This window comes from Schistocerca serialis, chromosome 2, assembly GCF_023864345.2.
Source record: "Schistocerca serialis cubense isolate TAMUIC-IGC-003099 chromosome 2, iqSchSeri2.2, whole genome shotgun sequence".
In the NCBI taxonomy this organism is placed as follows: domain Eukaryota; kingdom Metazoa; phylum Arthropoda; class Insecta; order Orthoptera; family Acrididae; genus Schistocerca; species Schistocerca serialis.
In genome coordinates this window covers 668631354-668647606 of record NC_064639.1, presented here as the reverse complement: position 1 = coordinate 668647606, position 16253 = coordinate 668631354, and the positions used below count along the sequence as shown (strand labels likewise).

General features: G+C 38.6%; 1 protein-coding gene across 2 annotated transcripts in view; it reads right to left on the bottom strand.

Annotated features, from left to right (window-relative positions):
• The window catches only part of LOC126457758 (atrophin-1-like), a 76640-nt gene that overhangs the window by 12560 nt on the left and 47827 nt on the right, over nt 1-16253 (bottom strand). The window contains exons 5-6 of one of the 2 annotated variants that reach the window (XM_050094318.1): nt 14343-14724; nt 3923-4840 (exon numbers count right to left, since the gene is read on the bottom strand). In XM_050094318.1, coding sequence (XP_049950275.1) covers nt 3923-4840; nt 14343-14724 — 1300 coding nt within the window. The remainder of the gene's footprint in view (nt 1-3922; nt 4841-14342; nt 14725-16253) is intronic. The other variant, XM_050094319.1, reaches the window with a different exon arrangement.

The window sequence follows — 16253 nt, the reverse complement described above, 5'->3', positions numbered from 1 at the left end:
ATAACTTTCTTTGTAACACAGTACCTGTCAGATGCCAGTACAGGAGGTACCACAGTTTTTCTGAAAGTAGATGGCAATTTAAGTTTGTCCTTGGGCATAAATCAACATGAATTATTCCATAATCAATATGGATGCCATTGTATACTGATCTGGTAACATATTTATTTTAGTATTAGATGTCTCATTTTGTTGTTTCCATCACTAGTGGTCAGCACAAGAGGATGACTTTTTCCGTATATTAATATGTTCTCTGTCCTTCACAGGCTCAACTAGCACTTGTCCTTGTGGAGGCTGTGATCCTTCAACACACAGAGGTAACAAATGGAGGCAACTGTGTATTGTTTCTCTGTATCTTTCAAATCTTAGTTCCTTAAAATGCGTCCTGATCACTTGATCGTTTACTACAATGATAAAAAGCTTTGGGAATAAAAAAGGGCTTGATGGTTCATTAAGGGCATTATTTAGTTTCAGGGAGCAGAAGGGATAGTGTGTGTTCACCGCACAATAGTAAGGTCTTTAGTGTGTGGACGAAAATAGTAGGAGACAAGGGGCACAGTAATAGAAAATAACAATAGAAATTAAAAGCAACAAAACTGCTGCAACCTTGTGTGTACCCACACTGAAGCACGAAAATATGGTATCATGTCAAGATTACAACTTAGACTAAATAAGGACAAAGATGTAGAAGATGTTAAAACAACATAGCAGCTGACTGTGGCTGGCTGACACCAGGAAGAAAAAAGATGAGCCAACAACTCCACAACACACTTTCAGTGAACAGTTATTCCCATGAAGCACTGTATGTGTTTTACTGTTTGGTGACTACTACTTCACTTCTTTTTCTGTTTACCTTTTCTCTTTAAAGTGAAATACATTAACTCATTTGTTCAAGATTTCGCGCTACCTATTACAGTTATAAAAGTTTCAATAAAGTGCAATTATTACCAGTATCAAAATAGTAGAGGTGTGGATGGGTATTCTGTGTAATGTGAAACAGGTTAATTTATGTGTTACTGGGTGAAAGTGCATATTCATATGTTGAAGGAAATTCAGTGTCTTAATCAGTGACCAAAGCAAAAACAATTTATTGATGAAAATAAAATTCTGTAAATTTTAAGGAGAGCATGTTGAGATGTTCCGGTTTCAAGCTTTTTAGTAACAGCATAATTGACACTAACATAACAAAATTTCACAAGTGATCAGCCTATGGCTGCTTGAGAAGATGACTGTAAATGGTGTTAATTGAAATTGCCATTAACATACATATCACTGGATATCACTGCTGAACTCTGATTCAGTACAGTGTGGATTATAATATTCACTTCCATAAGTCAGCTTGTTATGTAAGAATCCCAGGTTAGGAGTCAGCCTTTGCTTCTCATCCTGCCTGGTAGCCTCCCCTGACCTGAAGTTCTGGGTAACTTTTCCACAGCTTCCCTATTTCCTAAACCTCACTAGCCCTTTTCCTTCATCCCTATTCCTTACCCTCAACCCTTCTGCCAAAAGAAGGAATCACTGGCTTCAAAAGCTTGCACATTTCCATAGCTTTTGTGTTTTTTCTCCTGCCATAATTTGAGGAGAAGATCTTTTTATCCATCCAATTATATGTTGAAAAATGGATTATTTTTGTTAACGACACATAAGTTTTATTCAATTTGATCTCTACTATTCCACTGTTGTCCCATAAACTTCCACTCTGAGAGAAGCAGGTGAAGATGTAGAAGGTGAAAACGGCATGCGCGCGCGCGCGTGCACACAGACAGACACACACACGCGCCCGCGCACGCACGCACGCACGCACACACACACACACACACACACACACACACACACACACACACACACACACGAAAGAGTTGAAAAATGTATATGGACATGATATATAGTGCTGTGAATCAGTGAGCATATGTAAAAAGATTTCTTAATTAATGTGACAGCTCCTTGCCTAAAGATAGAGGAAGAGAAATGTTGAAAGGCGTGGAGGAGAAAGGCAAAAGGAGTGATTATCTTTACTAGTAATAGACAAGAAAATCTAAATGAAAGGCGAGTCAGTATGTTGTCATTTCCACTCCCTGTTTACCAACTCAGATTTAACAAAATACTAAAATCAAATGGCTCTAAGCACTCTGGGATTTAACAGTTAAGGTCATCAGTCCACTAAACTTAGAACTACTTAAACCTAACCAACCTAAGGACATCTCACACATCCATGCCCAAGGCAGGATTCGAACCTGCGACCGTAGCAGCTGCGTGGTTCCGGACTGAAGTGCCTAGAACCGCTCGGCCACCGTGGCCGGCAACAAAATGCCAATTACCAATTTTTTAACATTCAACAGGTAACACAATGAACACAAGTGTAACGGATTAATGTTGAATCTTATGGTATCGTGCAACTTGAGTGAATAATGTAATTGCTACCTGTCACTCAACAATGATGGATAGAGAAATAAGAAGCTTATTCATTTAATTCGACAGAAAAAAAAAACACACTCACTAAGCAGTGGAAGGAGAACACACACAAAAGAATGTTCTTTTATGTGTGTGTTCACCTGCTGCTATTTGGGGGGGGGGGGGGGGGGGGGGTAGTTTTTCATATGTCCAATTACATTACATTGTCATACATTGATTATCTGCATCGTTAAACTTATTCATTTGTGATTCAATAGAATGTAATAAATTTATAACAGTGTTTACAATATTTATAAGGGTGTAGCTAGTATTTTTGTAAATGACACACATGCAACAAGGCCCACTCTAGCTTATCACTGAAGCCAATTTAGAAACTTCATATGAAAACCTAAAGTAATGAGCTAGTTTGGTAACCAATGTGGAGGAATGCTGAAGAATGGGAAGCAGATAACAGAAAAGTTGTAACTTATGGCCACCACTGAGTACTTCAAATAAGTCTATAAAGCAGAAATACAAACTAACTGAACTTTATATATTTATGACCATCATTTATCTTCAGGATGCATAAATTCAGTATTGCAGATAGGCACATATACATGAAGTTAATTACACTCCGCACACATTTTAGAGAGATTTATTGCTGCTACTGGGTACTCGATTAATTCTCGCTGTTTGTTCGACAAAAACCACGTTTATTTTAAAAGAATGGCATAAAACAATTTACTTGTAGTAGTGTCCTTCATCAGCTGTAATCTTTTTCCAATTTTCAGGTAACAAATGGATTCTGCAATAAAAATAATGAAGTTTTTTGAGGTGATCCACTCATGAAGCCAGTTTTTGAGATAATTAAAAGATGTGAAGTGTTGTTCATAAAGGCCCTGTTGCATGGACCAAAACAAATGGTAATCAGAAGGGGTGGTGTCTGTTATATTTTGTGGGTGGAGTAAGACATCCCGTTAAAGTCCACTCAAGGTTTCCTTCACTTGGTTTGTAACATGTGGTTTGGCACTTATGAAACAGAATGAATTTGTCATGTCTCGGAGCATATTGTTGGTACCTGTATTTATGTGTGTGAATCAAATTGAGTAACTGTGCCTGAAAGCATTCAAGCTTTAAACATTTACCATACGTAGCGACATATGGTACACCACACCGACCAGGACATATTTTGTCACTGATTCTCATCTTTTTCTTTGAATCGTTGAAACAGTCTCTGCATGTTATTTCGACAGAGCATGTTCTCCATATGCTTCCACTAGCAAACAATGACGCTCCGCAGCAGATATTTTGTGAGAAGTTGAAGGTATCAAAGAAGTATGTTCATTTCACTCCACTCTAAAGTGACACACAGATCTGAAAGCCTAATGTTTCTACTGTTAAGTTGGTTTTGTGTAGCTGTCTGCTAGGCTGCCCTTATACAACTACTGCCCTCTCTTTGTCAACAGCGAGAATAAATTCAAGCTCTCAATACTACAGCTATTGTACCAAAGAGAGGACAACTGATTATACTTACTTGGTTTAGTTATCTCCTCTATCGTAGCCTCTTTGCAGTCAGCTGCATGGTGGTTTTGGCTTCCACAGTTGTAACAGGATACTTTGGGTGGTGGCATGACACTGGAGTACACAACTGGAGTTGGAAGAAACGTTGTGGGGTGTGGTGGAGGAGGTGGCGGCGTCTGAGGTCCATGATACTGATACACCAGCTCACCATTGTGCGAGAATGGAAATGTCGGTCTTAATGAGTAGCTGCTGAATCCTGGGAACACAGTTCCAGACCTGTGAAGACCTGCAAAGTGGCCAGTTGGCACAAAACCGGCAGTTGTTGCACCAGCAGCTGGCTGGTAGGGCACAGCACCAGTCGTTGCATCTGGCACTCTTGATGCACCATTTGGGAGGTACTGCGGACTAGTGCTGGGAGGGTATGGAGCCACATGAACAACATCTGCAGCAGTGACTGCTGGTACAGTGAAGACTTTGCGACTATCCTGTAGAGGCGGCTGCCCAGGTTGCTGCTGAGGTGGCTGCTGCTGTTGCTGGGGCTGTTGCTGCTGCTGCTGCTGCTGTTGTTGTTGTTGAGGCTGCTGTTGTGGTTGTTGTTGCTGCGGACCTATACTGACTCCGCTTCCATCACTGGGACGTGGCTGTCTTGCACCAGGCAGTCCTTTTTCAGGCACAACGGCACTTGGTCCACGGCCTCTGGGTAACGTTTGTAAACCAGGGGGATTTGAGGTTTTACCGCGTCCAACACCTCCTGGCCTTCGGCCACCCACAGGTCCCGTAACCACAGGAACTATTTCAGGCATATCTGTTTTGTCTGACTCTACAAGCTGAGGCCTTCGTTGATCCTTTTCAGAACGGTCTTCACAACCAGGACTCCACCTTTCTGCAACTCCCACATCTTTGCTTGGATAACCTGTGAACAATGCATTCCCTGAAATAGCCAAGAAAAATGAATATATTTGCATGAAGATACATTATAGCACAAGTTTAAAGGTAAAGCAAGGAGAAAATGCTTAACTATAGACAGCTGATGTAGATCATTTGATAAGAAGCTGTTTTTGTTGGGCCTCTGTCTCATTCAACAACTTAACAGAACATGTCTAACTAGGGACCACCTGAAAAATTCGCATTTGTAATAAATGCAAATAGGGATGGGAATTCTGCCTCAAAATGTGAATTTATGTAATAAATCCTATTTCACAGTGAACTGTATCCAGACGAACTATTTTATCAGAGAGTCTGAAATAGGTTATATTCTGTATCTAAATATCGAAAAAGTAACCAATTTTCATATACTGGTATTACACAACACCTGCAAAGCCCAATTTGGAAAGAGAATGTGTGTAAGAACCCATCTGCAAAATAAAGAGGTGCACCTATGAACGAAAGCAATGACGTATCAGTGCGCTCCTAACTTATGCTCTGGCCACACATCAAACAGTGGATGGTTGAATTGTCTCTTTAGGATACACACTGTGTATGGCAATGTAGGATTCAGCTGTTGGACTTAATGTTTTACAACAATGAAACTTGCACATTCAGTCACGGGGTTTTAGTGTGAATTTCACAATACCAGGGAGGCTCAGTGGTCCATGTGTCAATTCTGCTCTTGCAGACATAGAGAATATGGGTGTAACCTGGCTGATCTGTGATAGGGAGGTGGTGCTTGTTCCTACTGCACAGCTCCTCATGTATCATGCATTCAAAGTTCTCGTTTGTTAACACTTGTGGTCACCTTTTTACGTTGTACTGTCTCCATTATAACAACCACACCAAGAGTCTTCCTGTGAAGTGGAACTATCATTATTTTCGGTTCTACTTCCACTCTAATCATATTTTCGGTTCTATTTGTATCTTTGCAAAGTGTGGGTCGCATGGCCCACGAAAGGTTTCTGAAATATGGCTTCTATGCAACATATTCAAACTCAATGTTCTGCAGATTTTGTAATTATCAAACTGGGTATATAATGCTACCTGCCTACATTACAACCTGGGTAGCATTATATTAATTCTCTCCCTTTCAGAGCTAATGAAAGTGACTTCATTTACCATTCATTATTGTGATTCTTCTTATTTAAGATTGGACATGAGCAGCACTTGTTTTCTTTGAATTTAAAGTAAGTTTTACACATGATGCAAACTGGATCTATTCAAAGTAAGGCTCACAGCACATGTGGAACTATCTGCTTGTGTCTGTATATGTGTGGATGGATATGTGTGTGTGCGCGCGAGTGTATACCCGTCCTTTTCCCCCCCCTTAAGGTAAGTCTTTCCACTCCCGGGATTGGAATGACTCCTTACCCTCTCCCTTAAACCCCACTTCCTTTCATCTTTCCCTCTCCTTCCCTCTTTCCTGATGAGGCAACAGTTTGAATTTTGGTAAGTCACATCATCTTTGTATATATATATATATATATATATATATATATATATATATATATATATATATATATATCTAAAAAAGAAAGATGATGAAACTTACCAAACAAAAGCGCTGGCAGGTCGATAGACACACAAACCTGCCAGCGCTTTTGTTTGGTAAGTTTCATCATCTTTCTTTTTAGATATATTTTTCCCACGTGGAACTATTCATATATATATATATATATATATATAGTTATAATAGAGGGAAACATATATATATATATATATATATATATATATAGTTATAATAGAGGGAAACATTCCACGTAGGAAATATATATCTAAAAACAAAGATGATGTGACTTACCAAATGAAAGTGCTGGCAGGTCGACAGACACACAAACAAACACAAACATACACACAAAATTCTAGCTTTCGCAACCAACGGTTGCCTCGTCAGGAAAGAGGGAAGGAGAGGGAAAGATGAAAGGATTTGGGTTTTAAGGGAGAGGGTAAGGAGTCATTCCAATCCCGGGAGCGGAAAGACTTACCTTAGGGGAAAAAAGGACGGGTATACACTCGCACACACACACATATCCATCCACACATATACAGACACAAGCAGACATATTTAAAGACAAAGGAGAATTATATCTTAGGGTCTACTGATAGTGTTTTGGATAGCCCTTGGCCTAGCGATCATTTGTGTTGGAAGAATAGGCATACTGTGTCTATCCCACAACACGAAGTCAACATGCAAACATTACAGAGTTCCTCCAGCCCAGGTAAATTGTGAAAATTTGCTGGTTCTTTTGCAATATGTCTGGTCTAGGGTGGGCCTTAGATGGATTATAAAAGCAACATTTGTTCATCAGCACTTACTGAGCCGCCCCCAAAAAAAGAACATGATTTCTGGGTATCAAAAGTACCAATTTGTGCTGGTGGCCACTTCCATAATTTCTATTCATGGCAAATCACTGATATCTTTACTATATGTACTCATTATCTTCGGAAATTTTGAAACTTTTTCCAGCATCATAACCCATTACTGAAATCCAAAGATTCAAAAGTTACCATACTTATGCACATAATATCTGCATGAGGCATAAATGTAGTTTTCACTGGCACAGTGAACACATGTCGAGAGTTCTGGAGCCATCGCAAGGTTCTGATGTCACTGAACTATGTTTTTAGTGACTGTTTTTTAACCAATAAAATTTTGTGGCACAAGGCCTCTGTATAACGGGCACTTTATGTCTATAAAGGATTTTTTGGCCTGAAAATTACTCGACAGTGCCACCTGGCAGCATAAGCACCATACAAAAATGATTTTGCTGTACGAAATTCTTTGTACCTGCAAATTAAACATTGCATATTGTGGTGTACTGTAGGTGTAGCCTAAATATGTTGTGCATTTTTATGTAAAACAGTGTGACATGAACTTGCGTTGGATGGGAGATGATTTTGTTTTAACCTTATAGTATGCATACTTATTTATTGTTTGTGTCTTCAGAGTATGTAAATGTGTTTATGTATATAAATAAACTGTTAAAACTTTACTGATCTACAGAATTCATTTTATATAAGCAACATATCCCACTGTAGAACACAAAAGAAGAGAACCAGCAGAAAACTGCTCCTGTTGAAGTACAAAAAAGGTGATTATGCTCCTCTTTAAAAGACTCTTGACAGTGGGGGACCAGCTGCCTCAATCCTCATTCCTCACCAAAAATTTTGGCATGTGAACATATAACATATTCACACTTTTTTGCACTAAAATAGAGTAGCAGAGAGACAGTGACAGAGGAAGAGAGAGGAGACAGTGATGGTGGGGTGGTAGAGAGAAAGTGGCAGAGAGAGAGAGAGAGAGAGAGAGAGAGAGAGAGAGAGAGAGGGAGAGAGAGAGAGAGGGAGAGAGGGAGAGAGAGAGAGAGGGAGAGAGGGAGAGAGAGAGAGAGAGAGAGAGAGAGAGAGAGAGAGAGAGGGGGAGAGAGAGAGAGAGAGGGGGAGAGGGAGAGGGGGAGGGGGAGGGGGAGGGGGAGGGAGAGGGGGAGGGGGAGGGGAGGGAGAGGGGGAGGGAGAGAGGGAGGGAGAGAGGGAGGGAGAGGGAGAGAGGGAGGGAGAGGGAGAGAGGGAGGGAGAGGGAGAGAGGGAGGGAGAGGGAGAGAGGGAGGGAGAGGGAGAGAGGGAGGGAGAGGGAGAGAGGGAGGGAGAGGGAGAGAGGGAGAGAGGGAGGGAGAGGGAGAGAGGGAGGGAGAGGGAGAGAGGGAGGGAGAGGGAGAGAGGGAGGGAGAGGGAGAGAGGGAGTGAGAATGGAAATTAAAAAGAGAAAAAAAGATAAGTGGAGACCATATATAGGTTTCCCAATCAAGACATCGAAACCCACAGCAAGGAATCCCCAAGGACATATGTGGAGAGGAGCAACTGTGGTTGAAGAGAAAGACAGCAGACTGCAAGTGACAAATAAAGAGACTGTGGCAAGAGGAGAGAAAAAGAATGGGACACAGACAATGGCAGTGGGAAAAAGAGACAATGAAAGTGGCAGAAAGGAGACAGTGGTAAGGAAGAGTGAGTGAGTGAGTGAGGTGATATATATATATATATATATGAAGACTTCGACAGCAGGAGAAAAAACAGGAGAAAAATGAGATAGTGGGAGAAAGACATGTATAGACAGTGGCGGTGAGAGAGAGAGATGCTGAGTGTGAAGTCTTCATTAAAAAGAGAGACTAGGTACAAGGATTTAGAATTTTCTATGTTGAAAGAAGGTAAATATGTTTGCATGCCAGAATTTTTGGTGAGGAAGGTGGAATGAGGACTGAGGGCAGCTGATTCTCCATTTTCCTGTCAGAGCGTTTTAAAGAGGAGTACATTTGTATTGTTTGTGCTCTAACATGAAATTTTTTCAGCTGGTTATTTTATTCACAACCACTGTTTTTTTTCCAAAACAGATGCTAATTTTACCAACAGCAAATGCCACATTTCCAGGTCCCCAGTCATAACATAACCGGACATTTATATAAGAAACAGACTAATAGAATCTTAAACTATGAAATTCAAGAATGAAAACAACACCAAAACATACAGCACAAGAGGTTACTTAATTTTACATATCTTAATAATGAGCAAGGAGATGGGAAGGTATTAGTCACTGCATGATTAGTTGAGACAACCAACAAGAGGTCCAACCTGTACCTTCCTTACATTAATCATTTATCCTAGCCTTAAGTTTGTCTTAGTGATTTGCAATTAGTGTGGCACAATAAAAAGAACCACCCATTTGTTGCACTGAATCATGGCAATATTAATTGGAGTCATACTCTTACTCCTGTGTAGTAAACAGTTTCCTTGGCAAAAATCTTCCACTTGGATTTGAAAACCTATGGCTTGTTGCTTTGCAAACAGTCTAAGTTTTATGGAAGTCTGCTCAAAATGTATACTTATCAATGCTGTACATTTTTTTAAACAGTATTTTGGGATATGTTCAAAATAAAAACACTTCCTCTGCTATGTGTTCTCTGAAAGTATTCTGCTTTTCCATTTAAAGAGTTCACATTGTCTACCATCAATCCTGCAAGAATGATGGAGGGGGAGGGGGGCAAATTTTAACAAATTTTGGTTACAATCTTTTCACATGAAACATTAATATCTGCAATATATTCTCGATTATTCGGGGTAATGTGGGGGAGAAGATGCAGAATAATCAAAAAACACAAAAAACTGAGATTTTTCGAACATGTATTTGGGACGATGTCCACTGGATGGGTAGTAGCGACAGCATCAGGAACTGACGTCTGCATGTGCTCAGGCACAGCCCAGCACCTTTGCCTTCAGGCCCTTGTCCACAGACAATGAACTTCCAAAAATAATTTCTGCAAACACTTGCTGAGATGTTTACATTATAACAAAAACATACGCAACTTTGCTTCTGCAAGTTGCTTGGGCAAGTTAATTTCAGCAACTTGCCGCAAGTATCTTCAGAAGCGTTTCCACTAGAGACATGTCGTGAGATCAGCAAGTGGATGTTTACAGTGTTGTATTGAACAAAAATTATGACAAAAATCAACAAGTTAGGAAAAGAAGAAATATTTGGGTGAGGAAATTGATACAGAGGAGTACATATTTATCAAGAAACACTACTGAATGAATTAAAAGCCAGAGGACTTCGCTCAGATTAAAAACTGCCATAAGCAATTTTTTAAAATCTCTTTCTGTTGTACAATAGAATATTTGAAACCAGGATAGAAAAATGCTGCAAGCTGTGTTACCAAGAGGTTTACCTTTTAATCATTCTTCATCTTTTGAAGACAGTATTTTTACTTTTATTACAAATCTAATGCATTCATAAACAGGACACAAAAATGCTGTGAGCTAGATGATTAACAGATGGACTTTTAATTCCTCTTCAAATTTTGCAAACATTACTTATTATAAGCATAACACATTTATGTTTATGCCAAAATTAAAAATAAGCTAAAATATACAGACATCTCCACCACCATTCTACTTTCCCCTCTGGTGAAACAAAGTAGTCAGTAAATTTTATCGCACTTCCTTTGGCCGATGGTGGCCAAGTATGCATGTTTATGAGTTCCCATGGTACACACTTTCAGTTTGTTTCTGTCTTTCTTCTTTTTGACAATGACATTGTTACGCCGGTATTGAACACACAAAATTTCCGTAAGTTTGAGAAAACTTCCAGCAACTTGCAAGTTCAGCAAGAACTTACAGTAATGTGCAAGAAACTGCTTCCACTATTCTGCAAGTACATGGAACCTGTGGAGTTTACTTGCTAGTGGACTTATGCCAAGCCAGTTCCAGCTATATTATTTGAAAACAGCTGGAAGAAGAAAGTGTTAACCTCCAATTTCGGAAGGATTGGTTGGGTCACATTTTCTGTCATATGCTCACAGCAGCCGGCGACCCACTCTGCTGGTCCCCGTGTGCATGACACGTTTTTTTCCTTTCTTTTTTTAGATGCACAAGCAATCCGCAAATTGAAATAATCAGTACACAAGTAACTGGGAGTACACTGTGTGTGTGTGTGTGTGTGTGTGTGTGTGTGTGTGTGTGTGTGTGTGTGTGTGTGTGTGTGTGTGTTAATCAGTACTATTAGTAACCATAGTATGTTGGACAACTTGCAAATTTTAATCAGAGTTCTTAGCAGTAAACAAAAGGTCAAATTTTACATCTCAGCTAAACACTTTTGTTGAAATACACCTCTACCATGAGGAAGTTTTCAATAGAGAATGGGATGCCTTTCAACACCTACATAAAATCAGTTCTTGTAATTTTTAAATCAACTAAAAATATATTTGTCATATAATAAGCTTATAATGTACCTATGGATACAAGTGAATTTTTCTTCATCTTGCCCTACAATTCGACTATGTTGTTATTTCCTGCACACTACCTACAGGTTCAAAATCTAGTATTTGGTCCTTAAATTGGTGTAATTTTTAATTTGTTATCTCACAATCTGATTTATCTTGTCAGAGAGCTTCAGTATCACAATATACATCCAATATATCTTACCTTGCAGCCTTACATTTAATTATTTTGTTTATTTTTTCCAGATTACATTTCCTTTAAAATATCTTTTTGTTTTCCCCCCAATATTTTAAAGGTTTCCACGTTTCAATTCATTATTTTTTATGTTCATATTACTGATTTTCCTCTTTTTTGTCTCTCAGTTTTACTTTTTACTGCTACCTTTTTCATGCATCCTCCACTTGTGTTTGTCTATGATTCTTCATTTTTTCTGCTATAGGTCTAGGACTGTAGCTCAGAATAGATGGATTTTCATTGCTGGAGCGAAATTCACATTCAACTGCATCATTCAGTTCTCCATGCAAAGAACCAGCTACAACCATATAAATGAATAGCTTGATTATAATAACCAAAAACTAATGTGGCAGTTTGTTTAAATTTTCAGAAGGTTAGCTGTTGATACCAGCTTATGAAATCTTTGACCCAGCCAGTTCCAGCTATTTTATTTGAAACTGCTGGAAGAAGAAAGTGTTAGTTAATCTTCAATTTCGAAAGGATTAGTCGGCTCACATTTTCTGTCATACTCTGGAAAGCCTCACATGCAGTTAACAAGTAGTTCCACCAACCCCTTTGCAAACCAACTCCTTTGTATGCTTGAGCATAGCTGTTTTGCATATTGATATACAACCTGTCATATTTGTAAATAAGTAAGTCGATAGTTATATTTTTAATAATGTAATCCTATAGCTTTCATTTTTCATCTGCACTGAAAACCTGCTGACTTGTGTACTTTTAATGGTAACAATCTGGTAACCTTGGTGTCCAATTACTACCACTCATCTTAATATCCACTACATTAATGTTTCATAATATGTTATATAAAAATAGCACATCCCACACAGATCTGCAGCTGTTATAAGTGACATGACATCTTTTAATGTTTTCACGACCTTTGCAATTTTTTTCTCATTTGCTTATAGTTTAATACTCTTCTTTTTGCTAGTTCATTCTGTGTTAACCACAGAAAATAACTTACTTTGCACCTATGATTCCATATTCTAATATACTGTTTCCAAAATAAATTATCTGGATGGGGTAGGGGTACATTTCAAATGTGTAGAAGTGGTTTCAGGTGGTTTATAGTAAACTCAGATGCAGAGTCTCTGAAGGAATTCGGTTAAATCATATTTATCTCAATTAATATTAAGTAACAAAAATGAGTAGCAATCCTTTTATGCATAATAATGGAGAGGAACTCATTGTCAGTTATCATTCTGTTGTGGAAGCTGATTGTGTACCTGTTGAGCAATTAAGCAGATGTTCCAGTGGTGTGATGTTCGAACTGTGCCACCAGGTGATATGAGCCCTTCTCTTCTCCTGTGATTTCAGTGCAACAACTGCCAACTGTGTGTGTGTGTGTGTGTGTGTGTGTGTGTGTGTGTGTTGTGTGTGTGTGTGTGTGTGAGCGCGCGCACGCGTCAAAATGTTGACCCTGTCACAGCAAAAGTCACAGAACTTGACTATGAATGGACATAATTTTTCCCTTTGCTTTAGGCTATTAATTGGCCTTTTCATTCCATACACGTGAGCTGCAGCTTTATAATGTCTATATATAAGGAGAAGATCAGTGAGCAGGAGGATAAATCAAATCAAGATGACCTCCAGTCCACCTCTTCAGCAAGCTCTAAGAAACTGGTGACTGTCCGAGATTGAGACACTTGTTTTATGTGTCACAACAATCAGCAATGAGCATAACTGCTGCTGCTCCTGCTGCTGCTGCTGATGATGATGATGATGACGACGTCTAGATATGAGTTTAAAATACATTCTGTAGGTACAAACTAAATTATATGGTTTGAAATGTGTATGGGCACTTTTCAGACGATACAAGTATGAATAATAGATTTGTGAATGTGAGATTTGCAATAAGGGCTAATCCACTCTACAAATTGAGTCAAACTACAGCTTAGCTAAATTTTGAACTACATTCTTATTAAAATGACCAGTAGTTCACATCTTATGTCATATAAGTTAATCACTCAAACTGCATCTTTTTATGATTAGTTTTAGCCATTAACTTATTTTGATTTGCTGCATGTCTTATTCCATCAATTTCTGCTTAGTAGTTGACATTGCAATAGTTACATGAACAGAAAACCATGTTTATCAAGCTTAAGGAACAAAAAATAATAGCACGTGTTTCAAGATCTGGTAAAGGCACAAGCGGTCAGTATCAATGTCGAGTCAAATATGCAAGAGTCATGAAAGGACGGAAACGGATATACAGGTGGTGAAATAAGACCTTTCGCAATTAAGGAGAGAATATGCATTCTAAGGCAATGAGAAAGCACAATAGGTACAATGTACACAAACACTTCCTATGTAGGGGTTTCTTTGCTTCTATATCTACCTCAAATCTCTCTGAATTTCAATACTGAGAAAGCTCCACGCAGTTCAGCTTGCAAACTGTAAATACTAAACTAGAAAAATGGAAGTTGTCCAATTACATAAAGAAGTAAGTAATTAAGTTTGCAGCCATTTTGTATGTATTACAAAAATAAAAAGAGATAGTAGCTTACTGCGATCCCAGTGAGGTGCATTAGGTGCTGATGGTGTGTCAGGTGGTGAATGCCCATTGCTAGAGCTGTCAGATGTCCCACCACCACTACTACCACCAGATCGGCCATGTCCATCTTCAAGGACCAAAGTCTGCAATTTATGAGCCATGCAGTACATAGGCCCTGGATGATGCTGATGCAGTTGTTGTTGCTGAAACCTTGCTGTCGACGTCATTGGCACAAAACATGTCAGGCAAGGAGATGGACCATGCACCAATGGTTGAGGAGGATACATCACAGGAGCTCCTTCCCATCGTCTTAATGCATGTTGGTGTTGATGTTGCTGTTGTGGTGGCAGCTGGTGTTGTGGTGGTTGCTGCACACCTTTCCGTTCCCCAGGTACCTGTTCAAGAATGCATCAACAAGTGAGAAAACCATATGATAGATGATCGAAGTGATGGATGACCTAGCAAATTCCAGCGATTAAGTCATTTGACTCAGTTATGTATGCTTGTGAAGATCAAGAAAATGTACATTGATATTACAAAAACAAAGCACACCTGATGAGAACTGTTAAGGAATACTGACTGGAGTTATGCAATATGAAGTTAAGTGATTGTTTTCATATGCAAGAAAATACCTGCTCCTACATGATGACTACAAAAACATAATTTACAAGCTACGTGAAACAATTATTTAATAAATATTATTATGTAAATTTCAAATTTCAGGAATATTTTAAATTACTCTGAACTGAAATTGACAGCAATCATAACAAATTTATTATAAAGGAAATAACCAGTGGATACTAAACTCATCTACAACAAATAATTGCGGAAATATTTTGATGATGATTTATAACAACAACGGCACCCTGCCCAAAGAATATGTAAGTACTATTCTCACGCCAATGGAAAGGACATGAAGTTCAGAGTAAGAATTCCCAACCTTTTAAATCGTCCAATTATTTCTAAAAAAAATAGCTAACTGATGGCTGGCAAATGTTTTCTTTTACAGTTCTAGGATGGAAACCACTTGTACATTTTTTAATTATTTTGTGTTTTCTAGCCTGTGTTCTGTATTTATATGGAGGCTGCACTACACAAAGAAAGAAGTCCTCCGATTTTGCCTTGTGCAGCAGAAACAACCATATTTCATTCTCTCTCTCTGTGTGTTTTAAAATGGTATCTAAAATTAAATTAGGTACATATTATTATACTAGTAACAATACTTTTCACAGCATTATCTCAAATACAATAAACCAATACATATGATGTACAATCTGCATGCACATTCTTTATTTTGTAACATGGAAGGAAGCCCCGACTGAATGAATTCACTCAAAATTATTTTTACTAACCTAGGACTAAATGACATGTGAATATACTGATTAATTTAATTAAGTTTAAAAATTCTGATTTTTTTACTTATGGTAAACCTACTGAAGCTTCAAATGGAACACTTTTGGAAAAAAAAAGTTATGAAATAATTTAAACCCCAATGCATGTGATATACATTCATGCTCAAGATGTGCCAAGAAAAAGCCAAGTTAATGGAAGTTCTGAAAGAATAAAACCCAGAAGCATGTATTATTGCTAAAACATGATTAAGACAAGTAATAAAATGAGACTGTACACTCAACTTCAGACACTGTAGAATTCAGAAGCGCATACACATCTGTGGTGAGAGATACCACCAGTCATCTTAAGCAAACAGTTGCAAGTAACGCGTAGTCATTTTGAATGGATAATGATTTTTCAACATTCCTATTAATCAATTCTTTCTAATAACTTGAAACTGATGAAGACAGACTTATAGGAGAACAGTTCCACTAAAGCACTCCATCTGTCCATTTATAATTTTCTCCAACTTCAGCTCTACAGATGACTGGCAATCCACCTTCACAACTATCATCCTATGTACAGCCTAGAG